This window comes from Podarcis raffonei, chromosome 16 (assembly GCF_027172205.1).
Source record: "Podarcis raffonei isolate rPodRaf1 chromosome 16, rPodRaf1.pri, whole genome shotgun sequence".
Lineage (NCBI taxonomy): Eukaryota > Metazoa > Chordata > Lepidosauria > Squamata > Lacertidae > Podarcis > Podarcis raffonei.
Window position 1 is genome coordinate 10,656,522 of NC_070617.1, and position 15,415 is coordinate 10,671,936.

The following is a 15,415-nucleotide window of genomic DNA, read 5'->3' on the forward strand; positions in this document are numbered from 1 at the left end:
CAGAGTAACCCTGGCCATTAAATCACTCTAGGAATTTTGGCCCTGTGAGGTGCTAGGTAGTCTGTGAACGATACTCAGCACTCTTCGGGGAAGTTTTTAATGATTGTTTTACTGTGTTTTTAGTATTTTGTTGAGGGCCACCCAGAGTGGCTGGGGCAACCCAGTGAGATGGATGGGGTATAAATAATAAAATTTATTATTATTATTATTTATTATTATTATTATTATTAACACTCCCCTATTCCTCACATGGCTACAGTTCCTAGAATGGCTACACAATATATCCCTCCTCCCAGGGGACTCTGGAAATTGTAGCTCTGTGAAGCAAAAAGGGGAGTCTCCTCACAGCACCCTTAACAAATGAGAGTTCCCAGAATTCTCTGGGGGATGCCATGACAGTTTAAAGTGTTATCATGCCCCTTTATGGTATGAATGTGCCCAAAGAGAAAACCATGAGGGGTTGCTTTTCGCAGCAGTACTAGATCAAGCAAAGCTCATTTAGTCACACCCCATTCTTAAAATAAAGAAGCACAGGCGCTTTGCTCGGGGAGGGAGAAAGTTGGCAGCCACCCCCCAGCCGGATGAAATGTGAACACACGCACAAGTTGTCAAGCACATTTTTATCGTCGCTTCCAAGAACGAACTCTCCCATAAACAGATGGGGGGAAAGTTGAAATGCGAAGTCTTTCCTCTGAAAGTTGGCTACAAGACACAACTTAGCGGCTTTGCAGATTTCGTTAAGATTTCCCCCCTGTCTCCCCAAACCCACCTCTTTGCTGGCTTGTATCTGTGGCAGTAAAGACATTTTTAAAAAACCCCAGCAAAGGTTAATTAATTATATATATATATATATATATATAAGAAAACAAATGGGGAATAGTTTGAAAGTACCTCAACAATACAGCATCTGAAGTGTTATGACCAGTAGTACACAGTCCTTGAGAGGTGAGGGCCTCTGCTCTCTGACAACACAATAGCAGAGGGTGGGGGGGGGGTTTGGGGGGTGCACTGTCAATACTCAGCTGGTGGTCAAAAGACCACCAGGTGGGGGGCAAGCAGGAGAAGTCATTTAAAGTAAACCAGCTGATTTTCAGAAGAGGGGGAAAGGGTGCTTTGCTCCAGAAGGCAATAATAATAATACACCAGAAGTCATGTTCTTAAAAATTCTTTGCATAGCAAAAGTGCTCCCAGGAGCACGAAGGGGGTGGGGGGAAGTGTCTGGAACAACCCTGCCCCACCCTATCTGAGTCTGCCCCCATGAACACCCCAAGCAAGGAGACGTTTGCAACGACCAGTGGAAATAGAACAAGCCACAGATTTGGGAGTCAAGCCGAGTGGGGGTGGACGGGCAGGCAGTGTCAAGCCTGGATAGTTTTGGCAGTCCTCACTTCCCCTCCGCTCTCATGATTTTGTGGGGGGCAGGGAGCCCCTCGAGAAGACGTGGCACCTCCCTTATTCGGCATCATTCTTTGCGTCAGTCGAGTCCCCGTCCTCCTTGGCGAGGCCCAGGATTTGGACGGCCAGGAAGAAGTGGAGTGTGTACTTCAGGGAATTTGGGGTGGGTGGGTGGGAGAAATAAGAGGGCAGGAAGAGAGAGGGGTCCTTGCAAAGCCAGCCCCCCCGCCAGGCAAACGTTGGGGCCGCCACGGACGGGTCATCTCCTCCACGTCGCCTAATGAACCAGCTGTGCAGTCAGCCAATAGAGGATCAGAGGCTGGAAGGCGGCGGCTGCTAGGGTGACGTACATCTGCGCCCTCCCGCTAGGCCGGCTCATCCCTTCCTGCACCATCGAAGGAAGGATCTTCATCCGCAAGGAGCGTACCTGGTTGAGAGAGAGGAAATATGCCACACATCAGAGGTTAAGGAAGAAGACTCGCCTCTCACCCCACCCCACAATTCACTCCTTTATTGTAAAAGCAAGGGTGGGCGACCTGCAGCCTCCCTAGGTGTTCATGCAGCTAGAAACTTGTGGCCCTGCTATCTCACAGAATAATATCGAGTTGGAAGGGGACGCTGGGGCTCATCTAGTACCAGTCCCCTTGACCTGCAAGAATAAGCAGTTGTCCCTTAACGGGGATCGAACCTGCAACCTTGGGGTTGTCAGCACCACGCTTTAACCTGCTGAGTGATGTTGCTGGACTCCTCAACTCCCATCAGCCCTGAGGCAGCATGGCAAATAGGGATGGTGGGAGTTGTAGGCCACAGCCACATTTAAAGCACTGTTATACCACTTTAAACCCTCAGGGCTTCCCCCAGAGAACCTTGGAAAGTACAGTTTGCTAAAGGTGCTGAGGGGTGTTATGAGACCCCCGTTTCCTATATATATATACATATATATGAAAACATATTGTCAGCAATCATTTAACACAATTTCATATCTTATACAATTTTTTGACTTCCGTCAATCACGTCTGAAAATTTTCCAATCTTTTCCACTTAATTTACATTTCTTAATTTCACTATTACTTTTAATTTTCTTAACTAATAACTCTCTTCATAATCTTCCTTGCAATATTCCATATATTCCTCCGTACAAAACTTCTGGTATTCCTACTAGCATAATCTGTTGATTACAATTGCTTTTCAAATAGTTCACATATTTATTCCAGTCCTCTGAGAATCTCTGGTCCCGCAGGTTTCAAATCCTTCCTGTCATCTTATCTAATTCTGCAGAGAGACCCCTTTTCCATTCAGAGCTGCAATTCCCAGAGTTCCCAGGGACAGATTGTATAACCACTCTGTGTGATAACTGTTAACTCGGTGGGAGTGCCGCCTGATAACTCTCTGCTCCCTTACACAAACTGCAGCTCCCAGCAGGGCCGCCTTACCCATAGGCGCTAGGGGTGCAGAGCACCCGGGCGCTGGGCTCTCAGGGGCACCAGGCCGAGAGTCCAGGGCCTGAGAGTTGAGTCCGGGGAAGAGCCCACCCGTCAGTCGGAGCACCGCGGCAGGCTCTTCTCATGCAGGCAGCTCTGTGCCTCGAGTTCGGGAGTGACCAAGCCAGCGAGACACTGAGGCGGCCGGCCAGCCAGTTCTGCCCTCCTGCGCGCCTGGGACTGGGCAACCGGGTGGGGGGGGGGCGAGGTGGATCTTTGCACCCTGGCGCCACATATGCTTAAGACAGCCCTGGCTCCCAGAATGCTTTGCGGGAAGCCATGACGGTTTAAAGTTATCGCCCGCTTGGACTACTGCAATGCACTCTACGTGGGGCTACCTTTGAAGGTGACCCAGAAACTACAACTAATCCAGAATGCGGCAGCTAGACTGGTGACTGGAAGCAGCCGCCGAGACCATATAACACCGGTCTTGAAAGACCTACACTGGCTCCCAGTACATTTCCGAGCACAATTCAAAGTGTTCGTGTTGACCTTTAAAGCCCTAAATGGCCTCGATCGTTCTGCCCGGACACTGAGGTCCAGCGCCGAGGGCCTTCTGGTGGTTCCCTCATTGCGAGAAGCCAAGTTACAGGGAACCAGCCAGAGGGCCTTCTCGGTAGTGGCGCCCACCCTGTGGAATGCCCTCCCACCAGATGTCAAAGAAATAAACAACTACCTAACATTTAGAAGACATCTGAAGGCAGCCCTGTTCAGGGAAGTTTTTATTGTGTGACATTCTAATGTATTTTTAATCTTTGTTGGAAGCCGCCCAGAGTGGCTGGGGAAACCCAGCCAGATGGGCGGGGTACAAATAATAAATTATTATTATTAAGTGGTGCCATAAATGTTTTAAATGTGAGTGTTGTTGTCGTTATCGTCTAGCAGCATGCAGAAGCTCGCAGGCTCCTCATTCCCTTTGGTCTGATCTACCAGGAACTCTGTACGTCCCCGGGAAAGGCCTGCTGACGAGACTTCCTGCCCCATGGCACCCTGGGAGTGCCAGGGCCCAGATCCCAGTACTCACCATGAAATACATAAGAGCACAGGAAGCCCAAGCCAAGGCGATATAATAGCCATTGCTGCCAAACGCGAGGCCGCCCACCACAGCTAGGATCATCCTGGAGGAGGAGGAGGAAATGGCAAGTGTGATCATGGCTGTTAAATCCCCTCCTGTCAAGGCTGTCATCCAGATCCAGCATTCTGAGATTCACAGCTGTTGTTAAGATCTCTGCCAATCACCCCCTTTTAGTCAGGCGAGACGCATGTCGGTTCTCAGCACTGAAAGCTTTATAGAAATTTTTAAAAGCTTACGAGGTGCCGGGACACAAAGGTGCCTACGCAGAGCATATTAAAAAGAAACTTTGGGGAAATGATGTAATCGTGAGGGCAGGAGATTCTTAAAATTGTTGGCATAAATATATTCGGCGCTGGAATCATACAAGTTCAACTTAAAATTTTGGGGGAGTAATACTGGAAGCATTATGGGAGGCAAAAATTCTGTTTATTAGTAAAAGCAGATGGCGGTAGTTTTTAAACAAGGTAACTGCAGAACTGTTTCCTTATATGTGACATTTATGTGTATGCATAATTTAGGGCTGCCAAAAGTCAGCAGTCAGAAACAGTGTCCAGGCAGAATTCACTTAAATGTCCAGGAAAACCCATGTATGGAAACCCATGTCTGAAGTCTAGATTTTGGCGACTTTCCTTAAAAACAGCTCAAAAACTTCAGGGTTGGGTTTGTTTTTTTTGAGCTCAACAACTTGTGTCCTAATTTTCACTTTTTGAAATGTGGCAACTCTAGCATAATTGTACAGACCCTCTGGATAGATACTGCAGATATCAATCACATATTTGCTAACTTACTGTGTTGGGAAACTTCCCCAGAACAATCTTTTCAGTTATAAAATTTAAATGTATATCACAATTTCAAATTTAACCAAATAAATATGTCTGTGCACGTGTGTTTTTAAAAGGCTGCCTGTACGTTCACCTTCTGAGTCAGAAGTCTTTGCTTCCCATCTGAACATGGATGGGACATTAGGTGGTGGCTGCATTTGGCAAATGCCCAGAGGCACATTATAGAGAATTTTTGGAGAGTGGCAGGACCTAGAATGGATGGGGAATGTGGATGGTGCTCCAGGTGTTGCTGGACTACAATTCCCATCATCCCTGATCCCTGCTGGCTAAGGCTGATGGGAGCTGGAGTCCAAGAACATTCAGAGGGCTGCACCTCACTGAGATGCCACCACAACACTGCGTGGAGGTGTGTGGCGAAGTCATTGCAAAAAGGGGGTGGATAATAATAATAATACTACTCTGTATATTCCTCACAAAAGTGACCCAAAGCAACTTACAAACACAAGGTAAACACTATAAACAATTGCAGCAAACACAACACTTCTAAACACAAACCAAAAACACAACTACACACACAAAAGACAGGTCTTACAGATACAGCCCCACTGAAAGAGGCCACAGGTACTCTAATTAAGGGCCAAAAGGTCACACTAAATACGTTATTGCCTGGTGCCTATAACTAGATAAAGAGGGTGCCAGGTGAGCCTCGCTGGGGAGAGCATTCCACAAGCAGGGAGCCACCACTGAAAAGGCCTGTCCCCATGTTGCCACCCTCTGGACAGCCCAGAGAGGGGAACACAGAGAAGAGCCTCAGATGGCAGGGTCTGATTCAGTTCGTGTGAGGAGAGGCAATCCTTGAGGTATTGTGGTCCTGAGCCACATTAAAGCCGCAACAAAGAAAATACAAGAGTCAGTTTAAACACCACTCAAGACCCCAAGTGGAAGAGCCAAGTTGGATGAACACATGACAAGAAGTCTGATCTCACATAAACACAGCCTCCTATGGACCCAAGGACTGCTAGGCCAGAGATGTGGCCCTCCTGATGTTACTGGACCCCAGCCGCCGTCATTCCTGACCACTGGCCTTGCTGGCTTGGACTGATAGGAGCTGGAGTCCATCCAATATTCAGAGGAATTATGGTTCCTTCCCAGTGCGCTAGGCCGACATTGTACCGGCCACAAGGCAGAAGGTAGAGGCGCACTTACCCAACGTATTTGTAGCCGCAGTAAGCAAGCAGGTCAAAGGTGCCCAGGTCGCTCTGAACCGTCACAAGGTACAGGCCCAGCAACAGGGCGAGAACCTCAATCACGACCCACACGAACGCCGTGCTGGCACACATGCCCAGGACCTCCGGTGAAAACCTAGGAAGGAACAAGGCAGAAAGAGCAGAACGGAATGAATGTCAGGAACGAACATAAATATGTAAGAAGAGTCTGGCTGTTGGAATGCAATGTTAATGTGCTGTCTAAAATGTCTAAGATATTATTGGATTGTCAGACAAAGGACGAGCAAGTAAAATCCTCAATGATACATTGGGCAATAGATATTGGTTATAATATAGATATGGAAGTGTGGGAACGATTGTGGAATTCGGATATAAAATTCACAGCATGCTACGGCTGAAGAGAAAAATATATGGAAATATTATATCGATGGTATCTAACACCGAGTAAACTGGCAAAAATGTATAAATTAAAATCGAATAAGTGTTGGAAATGCAAAGAGAAAGAAGGTACTTTTTATCATATGTGGTGGTCTTGCGGCAAGGTTAAAGCTTACTGGGAAATGATATATAATGAACTGAAAAAGATGTTTAAAATAACATATGTAAAAAAAAACCCCCACAAAAAACATAGCTTTTCTTCTGGGAATTATAGGGAGGGGCGGAACTACCTAAACAGCATAGAAATTTATTCAGCAGCAAGAACGTTATTTGCCCCAAAATGGAAAGAAGCCCCAACGAAAGAAGAATGGATACAAAAACTTACGGACTATGCAGAAAAATAAGAAATCAAGATAACAAACTTTTTATAAAAGCATGGAAATTGTTTATTGAATATTTAAAAAAACAAATTGTAAACAGATGAAGATTGGCAGGATTATTGCAATAACATGCAGTTTCATAAGAGTATATAATTAAAGTAGATGAAGAAAAGAATAAGTTAATTTGTAATATGCAGGATATGATAAAAATAAAAGTAAGGAACCACAGAAAGAGGAGGAAGGAAGTCGAGTTTTACAAGAGCATCTCTGCCTACTTGTAATCATAGAGTTGGAAGGGCCATCTAGCCCCTCCCAACTCTATGATTATTTAGCACCATTACTGCAGAGGGCAATTTATGAAATGAAGCAGGAATAAGGAATCTGTGACTCCAGATGTGGGAATTAAGAGTTTTTTTGGGGGGGAGGAAACCTCGTCGCTTACCTTTTCTGTAAACCAAGTGCCATCCCAGCAAGTAAGATATAGGTAATGAAAGCCATACCTAGAGAGAGGGGAAGAATAAGAATCACACTCATGAGAACTAGCCACTTTGATGGAACAAACTGCAGTTTCCCAGGGTGGCAGGGATGGAAAGGGTAGAGAGTTAGCTTCTACTATAATTAGCTATCCTGTCTAGCTTAACTCGAAAACAAGAACGGGGAGCCTGTAATTCTCATCAGCCCAGGTGACGAAAGGTTTGGGATGATGGGGGCTGGAGTCCAATGACACCCGCAGAGAAACAGGCTCCTCATCCCTGCTCTAGGAGATACACTAAAAATTCAAAACAATTCTTTAACACTGTTGCTTTGGAAACTGGATCCCATCTGCGCTGCACGTTTAAAGCAAGACCACAGCACTTTAAACAGTGATGGAGTCCCCCAGCAAATCCTGGAAAACCTAGTTTGTAAAGGGTACTGCGAGTTCTTAGAAGACATCGCCCCCAATTCCCCTCACAGAGCTGCAATATCCAGGGCTCCCTGTGAAAAGGGATTCATTGTTAAGCTACTTTGGGAGTTGTAGCTCCGTGAGAGAAATAGCGATGTCTCCTAAAGCACCCTAATACACTTAGTCCTCTGGCCCTGCCCACAAATTGAATGCAGCCCCCAGGAGGCTGCGCACACAGAAATGTGGCCCTCAGTCTGAAAACCACCCACACCTCTGCTTTAGAAAGTGCTTTTTAAAACTAACAAACCCTGTGTATTAGGCCAGGGCGGAGGTGAACATCAAGAAACACTGCTATGAATCACCTGTTCAGTTTTCCCAAAAACTATCAATACAGTGGTACCTCAGGTTAAGAACTTAATTCGTTCCGGAGGTCCGTTCTTAACCTGAAACTGTTCTTAACCTGAGGTACCACTTTAGCTAATGGGGCCTCCCGCTGCCGCCGCGCGATTTCTGTTCTCATCCTGAAGCAAAGTTCTTAACCCAAGGTACTATTTCTGGGTTAGCAGAGTCTGTAACCTGAAGCGTCTGTAACCTGAGGTATGTGGACAGGCAACATAAAACTTTGCCACTCTAAATAAATTTTGGCATGGACGTTAGCTAGGATTTCAGCAGCCCAGTAATGGAAAACCTTGAAAAAAAATATGCATTTGTGGTAAAAAAACAACAACTTGTGGACCTTGGCTACTGCAGAAAAAATAAACTGTGTTTCTGGGGGTACAGAAAGCTGGCGGAGGATCCAGAATGCTTTCTTGTCATCGGGTGAGATTTTATTTCCTGTGCTTCGTACTAAACATTCACCCTCCACGCCAGCTCGGGAAATAAGGATGGCCTGATTTATACTGGTGTGCCACCATTTCTATTGTTACTGATTGCTTGTTTGCTTTGAATATGGAACGATGAAACACTGTACTACCGTACTTTTGGGTTGCTACTAATGGTAAAATAAGGAATAAGTAAAGAAACCCTCGTATGTTCAAGAGAGGGCCTCCACTCACTAGGAATGTAGAGGTCTGGAGCGTTGACGTCCTGCCGAGGCGTGAGGGGGACATCTCTGTGGTAGCGGACTTCCCAGTTCTGCAGAGGAAAGAAAACAGGCGCAGGTGAGGGCAGGCTGCCCAAGACCCCTTTCAAAATACTTTTTTTTTTAAAGGGGGGGTTCACGTTTGTTCTCAAACAGCACTGAAGCTGAGGTGGGCAAAGCTTGGATATTTTATTTTTATTTTTCTGTACAGCTGTATCGTAGAATATTTGAGCAACGTTCACTGTTAAAACATAGGTAAAGGTAAAGGGACCCCTGACCATTAGGCCCAGTAGTGGCTGACTCTGGGATTGTGGCGCTCATCTCGCTTTATTGGCCGAGGGAGCCGACATACAGCTTCCGGGTCATGTGGCCAGCATGACTAAGCCGCTTCTGGCGAACCAGAGCAGCACACGGAAACACCGTTTACCTTCCTGCCGGAGTGGTACCTATTTATCTACTTGCACTTTGACGTGCTTTTGAACTGCTAGGTTGGCAGGAGCAGGGACTGAGCAACGGCAGCTCACCCCGTCGCGGGGATTCGAACTGCCGACCTTCTGATCAGCAAGTCCTAGCTTCTGTGGTTTAACCCACAGCGCCACCCGCATCCCTGTTAAAACATAAAGCACCACAAATTTTGTTTAAAAAAATACACATAAGCATTGAGGTGACGGGCAAATTAAACTTGAAACATCTGCCCAGGCCTGATAGCATTAAAAAGTCTTCAAGAGACTCATGAAAGTCAACAGCGAGGGTGCCTGCCGCATCTCTGACTGAAGTGTATTCAACAACTAAATGCCCAACTTTGAATTGAAGCCAGGCAGGGCCTCTGTAACACGGGGGAATAGCAAGCCACTCTCCTCCACATTATCTCAGTGATTGAGCTGGGATACAAGGCCTCTCAAGTAATCCTTAAGGTATCCTGCAACCAAGCTGTCCATTTCAAACAAAATGTAGGAGCATAAGAAGCTGCCTTCTAAGATGCCAGTCCTCATGGTTCCAAAATAAATGGCTGACATAACTTGAAACATAGGAACCTGCCTTATAGTTAACTACATATGCCGTGTGAAGAAGCCCTCCCTTTCATCTGTCCTGAATCTACCCCCCCCCTTTGCTTCAGTGGATGGCCTCCATTTCCAGTTATGAGAAAGGGAGAAAAAACTCCTCTATACTCTTCTGTACCATGCATAATTTTGTAAAACTTCACCTCGGCTCTGTATACCTGGAGATTCCCTCGTTGTGAGAAGTGAGGCTACGGGGAACCAGGCAGAGGGCCTTCTCGGTAGTGGCGCCTGCCCTGTGGAACGCCCTCCCATCAGATGTCAAGCAGATAAACAACTATCTGAATTTCTGAAGACATCTGAAGGCAGCCCTGTTTAGGGAAGTTTTTAATGTTTGATGTTTTGCTGTGTTTTTAATCTGTTGGAAGCCACCTAGAGTGGCTGGGGCAACCCAGTCAGATGGGCAAAGTATGGATAATAATATTATTATTATTATTATTATTATTATTATTATTATTATTATTATCCCCAACCACCACCCTTGCTGAAGCCCAGGCCAATGGCATGGGAAAGGCACTCTGTACATGCCTGGAAATACTGTGAGTACATGTCTTCTCTTTTTTGAACACACCCAGATTCTTTCCCCCACCCAGAGAAAGCAGAGAATGAAATCCAGCAGTGTAGTCTCTAAGTTGCTATAATCTTCTACCCATTAAGTCCCTTCCTGTGAATATCCTAACTGCTGCCAAGGAAAGAACTATGTGGCAGAAACTGTCCTGTCCTCCTGAACTAGATGTCTGTCACCTGCTCTGCTCCAGGATCTCATCCATGGGAGCGACACTGCTCTTTAACAAGGGCAAGAGTGCCAGAACCGCCACTGACACAGACTTTAACACTAAGAACTGTAACTTTGGAAACCTGTGCTTGAGCTTGCTATTTTCCTCCTCCCTCCTCCATCCTTTTTCCTCACGTGACACATCTTTTTAAGATGCTTAGCCTGAGGGCAGGGAGGGACCATCTCAGAACTGTACGCCACTATGAACAGCCTTTTCCAGCTGAAGGGCGTGATGTAGAAGCTGTAAATAAATAAAACAAGACCCCCAAACCGAAACAGCGGGCAAAGCGCCACCTCCCTATCTGTACCTGGTGTACATAAGGAAACACCAACAGGGCGAGCTTCTTCATCACGTAAGTGGTGTCCACTGCAAAGAAGTATTTCAGCTTGTTCATGGACATAAACCGATGGATCTGATGGAAGCAAAATTCAAGAATGAAAAATTATCCAGCTCAGAGGAAAGTATTCTTCTGAATTACACACCTACTATACCTGGGAGATAGCTCAGCCGATAAGAGTGTGAGATTCTTAACCTCAGGGTCGTGAGTTCGACCCCACATTGGACCAAACATTCCTGCATTACAGAGGGTTGGACTAGATGACCCTTGTGGTCCCTTCCTTCTCTACAATTCTACAATTCCATAAGGAATCTGACAACTGGACAGGATAAATGGATTTACTGTGCCCTTACTACACCCAAAAGACTGATATTGATGCACTGGGAATATAAATCTATGGCCCCTTTCAGTCAATGGACGGAAGATTACGACAACAATCACAACTTATGAACACATTGATTATAGGTGCAGACTTTGTGTGGACAAGTACAGTGGTACTTAATTCGTTCCGGAGGTCCGCTCTTAACCTGAAACTGTTCTTAACCTGAGGTACCACTTTAGCTAATGGGGCCTCCTGCTGCCGCCGCGTGATTTCTGTTCTCATCCTGAAGCAAAGTTCTTAACCTGAGGTTCTATTTCTGGGTTAGTGGAGTCTGTAACCTGAAGTGTATGTAATCCAAGGTACCACTGTATAATGATATCTCTTCCCCTATCCCTCCCCTCCACCAGTTTTGTAGCATGCTGGCAAAAAAAAGAGAGAGTGTTTTATATTAGAGAGGGGGTCCCAAAAGCATGAAGTGGGGCAAAACCTGTAGCTAGTTAAGAGCACAGGAAGCACACAAAACCCAGAAGGGGAGGATGAACCAACCCTAAGCTCAGCCCCACCTGCATTACACATTTAAAGTACTTTATCCAGTCATGGCTTCCCCCTTCCACCATTATTTGCTAATGGTGCTTGGAATTGTAGGTCTGCAAGGGGTGAACTACAGTTCCCAGGAATCTTTGGGGGTACGGAAGGAAATATGCAGCCATGGAAGCTTATGATACAATGACTTTAGGCCCCACATGCACCATACATTAAAAGCAGCACCATACCACTTTATACAGGCTTCCCCAGTTGACCTGGGAACTGTAGTTTGACATCGTTCGGAGACCCCTAGCCTCCTCCCAGAGCTGCAATTCCCAGATTTCCCTGGGAACAGAGACTGCTTGCTAAACCACACTGGGAGCTACCAACTCACAGCACACTTAAACTACAGTCCCCAGGGTCCTTTGGGGGAAGCCACAACTGTTTAGGAAGAGGCGTAACAGCGTTTTGGATGTACAGCACCGAGGCAAGCCTAGTCCATTGGATGAATGCCTCTTCCTACCTCCTTGTGCACGATGTCCTTGCCCTGAGATGCGATGGTGGTGCCGTAGGCCATCGCTACATTGGCCACGGGGTCGGCAAAGATCTGGTTGAAACCCATGTCGATGCCTGGGGCCGGGTAACCCGGCTGCTGGGGGCCATAGGCTGCACTGGTGTCATCAAAGAGCTGGGGGGCATCTGCGTTCTGCGGCACGGGAGGGATCCTCGTCCTGTGTTTAGAACCTACAAGAGATGGGGTTTTAGTAGGGAGGAGAGAGATTTTTTTTTAAAGAAAAGAAGGCATATCAGATGGTCAGATACACCCTTACAAGAGCTTGGAAGAGCAAACACCTACCATGGGTTACATAACGTCCCAAGGATCTTAGGTAAAGGTACCTCTGACCCTTACGTCCAGTCGCGGACGACTCTGGGGTTGCGGCGCTCATCTCGCTCTACAGGCCGAGGGAGCCGGCATTTGTCCGCAGACAGCTTCCGGGTCATGTGGCCAGCATGACTAAGCCGCTTCTGGCGAACCAGAGCAGCGCACGGAAACGCTGTTTACCTTCCCACCTGAGTGGTACCTATTTATCTACTTGCGTTTTGACGTGCTTTTGAACTGCTAAGTGGGCAGGAGCTGGGAGCGAACAACGGGAGCTCACCCCGTCGCGGGGATCCGAACCGCTGACCTTCTGATCGGCAAGCCCAAGGCTCTGTGGTTTAGACCACAGCGCCACCCGTGTCCCTCACGCAAGGATCTTATCTGAGCACAATTATTATAAAGGCCAATATGTGGTTTATTTCCTTACGGGACACTCAGCTCTGTTTCACAATGGTAGATAAGAATCTCAAGAGGACTAAGCGCCTTCAGGAAGGAAACTACTATCCCCCTGTAATAAGGTGGCTGCCGATTAGATACGAGACCAAGCTACCTGGCCCCTGCCCAACGAGAGAGTTTTGGGGCCACGACAAAACAGTCGCCAAGAGAGGCAAGCCCAGAGAGAATGTTTATGCTCCTGCAAAGGCCTCCAGCAGGAGGAAACGCTGCTTCTGAGCCCAAAGGTGGAGAGTAGGGAAGGAAAGGAGCAACGTGGTTTCTTGCTAAGCATGACAGAGTCTTCCAAGCCTCCGCCTGCAGAGAACTAAGTGGGAGGTGAGAGACGGAAGACTGAGCATTTGTGCCTCTGAAGGGTAGAAATCTTGAGAGAAAGGCGACTTGGCAAATGAGTTTTGCCTAAGGCAGAGGAGACAGGGATAGCTCGGTCGGTAGAGCATGAGACTGTTAATCGCAGGGTTGTGGGTTCGAGCTCCACATTGGTCAAAAGATTCCTGCATTGTGGGGGGGGGTGGACTAGATGACCCTTGAGGTCCCTTCCAACTCTACAATATGAGACCGGGGGTGGGGGGAGGAGAGAGTAAAGCTTACAATGCTTTACTCCGAAAGAGCCGCACAGTTGTAGTTAGACTTCAACTCCCATCAACCCCAGCTAACATGACTAATGGCAAGGGATGATGGGAGTTGTAGTTCAGCAGCAGCTGGACAGCCACACAGGCTCCCAAATTCTCATTGAGAAGCTTCACAGGAATCCTCATCATTTTTACTAAACTATGGCCTACTACCCCTTAAAGCCCACTGCTACAAACCTCTCAAGAGACCAGCGAACCCTCCTTTTTGCGAGACAAGACGCCACTCCAGCTAACCCAGTGTTATTATCCACCTGGCAGTGGTTCCCCCTAGCCTTCCCCCTTTTAACTGGGAATCCCAGGGGTTCATTATCGGGAATAAACAAACTAGAAACTGTTCTTAACCTGAAGCACCACTTTAGCTAATGGGGCCTCCCGCTGCCGCCACAAGATTTCTGATCTCATCCTGAAGCAAAGTTCTTAACCTGAAGCACTATTTCTGGGTTAGCTGAGTCTGTAACCTGAAGTGTATGTAACCCATGGTACCATTGTACAGTATAATGAAAATCAATTAAAAACAAAAAAAGGAAAACACTCACCCACCCACAACTTTTACAACACGTCACACAGCAATAACAACAAACTGTATCCAGTGCTAGTTTGGAATAGACCCACTTAAATTAAAAAGCATGACTAACTTAGGTCCATTAATTTCAGCAGTTAAATCCCAAGTGGAACTGAGTTGGGATACAACCCAGGACTAGTAATAATAATTTTTAAAACACACCAGAAAGAAAACGAAAGCACCAACATTTGTTTATTTTTTTTACTAAGGATTTGTGAAAGAGGCTAAGTCTCTCTTTCTTCTCTCTCTTTTATCCACGAGGGCAGAGCACGTAGCAAAGAGGACGCTATAATTATAAGTCTCTATGGAACTGAACCCGGTCCAAGGGCCAAAAAAGCACGTTGCTCTGCGGCCGACTTAAGGCCCCTTCCACTTTGCTCCCCTTAGGAAGCAACAGGATTATCGGGGGCGGGGAGAGAGAAAGGTCTTTTGGTGCTAAGGCCCCCATCCCGAGGCAAGCGCCACCCCCCTCTTCCATACTGTCTGGATACAACTGCGCGGGGGAGGAAATCGGCACCCCAACATTGAAGCCACGTCCGGGGCCTGTTACCCCTTTCCCCCCTCCGAGTCCCCCTCAAGGTCTTACCTGGGCCCCCATAGCCAGGGGGATAAGCCATGGCTCCCCGCGATAGTTTGCAAAACGGTAGCCCCCGCTTCTGAAAGTGTGATCAACTTGAAATCAAAGTGGGGGGGAGGGGGAGGGAGACTTGAAGACGGATCGAAAGGAAGGGGGAGGGAGACGCAAGTCCAAGCCACGTCCTCAAAGCCTCCAGCGCCGCAATCCTCAGCCTCCCATTGGCTGCTACGGTGGCTGCGCTCAGGGCTCTGAGCGCTGATTGGCGGGAAATGTATCCATTTCACTCTCTCTTTTTTCCTTGCTTCCTCGCAGCTGTTCCAAAGGGGCGGAGTTCCCGCTGTACATTCGGTAAGAAGTCCTCTTAAGGACGCATGCGCGCGAGGAAGTTCCGTTCACCCCGCCCCTCTTTTGTCGAAACAATTATTAGCAGTTAACAAACTGTATGTGGCAGTTGAAGAGTTTATGGCTTTGCCAGTGTGGTCTTTTTTTAAAAAAAAAAATCTGTATGATCCTTTTTGTTGGATGATTCAAATAAAACTGTTGTTTTTTTTAAGATAAGTTTTCAAGATGCTGTTGTTGTTTGACTCTTCGTGACCCCCTGGACCAGAGCAC

At 47.0% G+C, this 15,415-nt stretch overlaps 1 protein-coding gene across 1 annotated transcript; it reads right to left on the reverse strand.

Moving 5' to 3' along the window:
- Positions 1 to 605: 605 nt before the first annotated feature.
- On the reverse strand, positions 606 to 15,018 carry YIF1A (Yip1 interacting factor homolog A, membrane trafficking protein). The gene is made up of 8 exons (XM_053368592.1): positions 14,813 to 15,018; positions 12,223 to 12,443; positions 10,823 to 10,927; positions 8,656 to 8,734; positions 7,160 to 7,217; positions 5,940 to 6,095; positions 3,901 to 3,994; positions 606 to 1,822 (listed from the first exon to the last, which is right to left on the reverse strand). Exons 1-8 carry the CDS (start codon positions 14,841 to 14,843, stop codon positions 1,673 to 1,675), a joined length of 894 nt encoding a protein of 297 aa, XP_053224567.1. The 5' UTR covers positions 14,844 to 15,018; the 3' UTR covers positions 606 to 1,672.
- Between the last annotated feature and the right edge of the window lie 397 nt (positions 15,019 to 15,415).

Coding starts and splice junctions, on each gene's coding strand:
- YIF1A (XM_053368592.1), bottom strand. CDS start 14,843: ATGGCTTATCCCCCTGGCTATGGGGGCCCAG. Junction 3,995..5,939: donor TGCGGCTACAAATACGTTGG/GTAAGTGCGCCT, acceptor CTCCTCCTCCAG/GATGATCCTAGCTGTGGTGG. Junction 1,823..3,900: donor GTGCTCTTATGTATTTCATG/GTGAGTACTGGG, acceptor TCTCTCAACCAG/GTACGCTCCTTGCGGATGAA.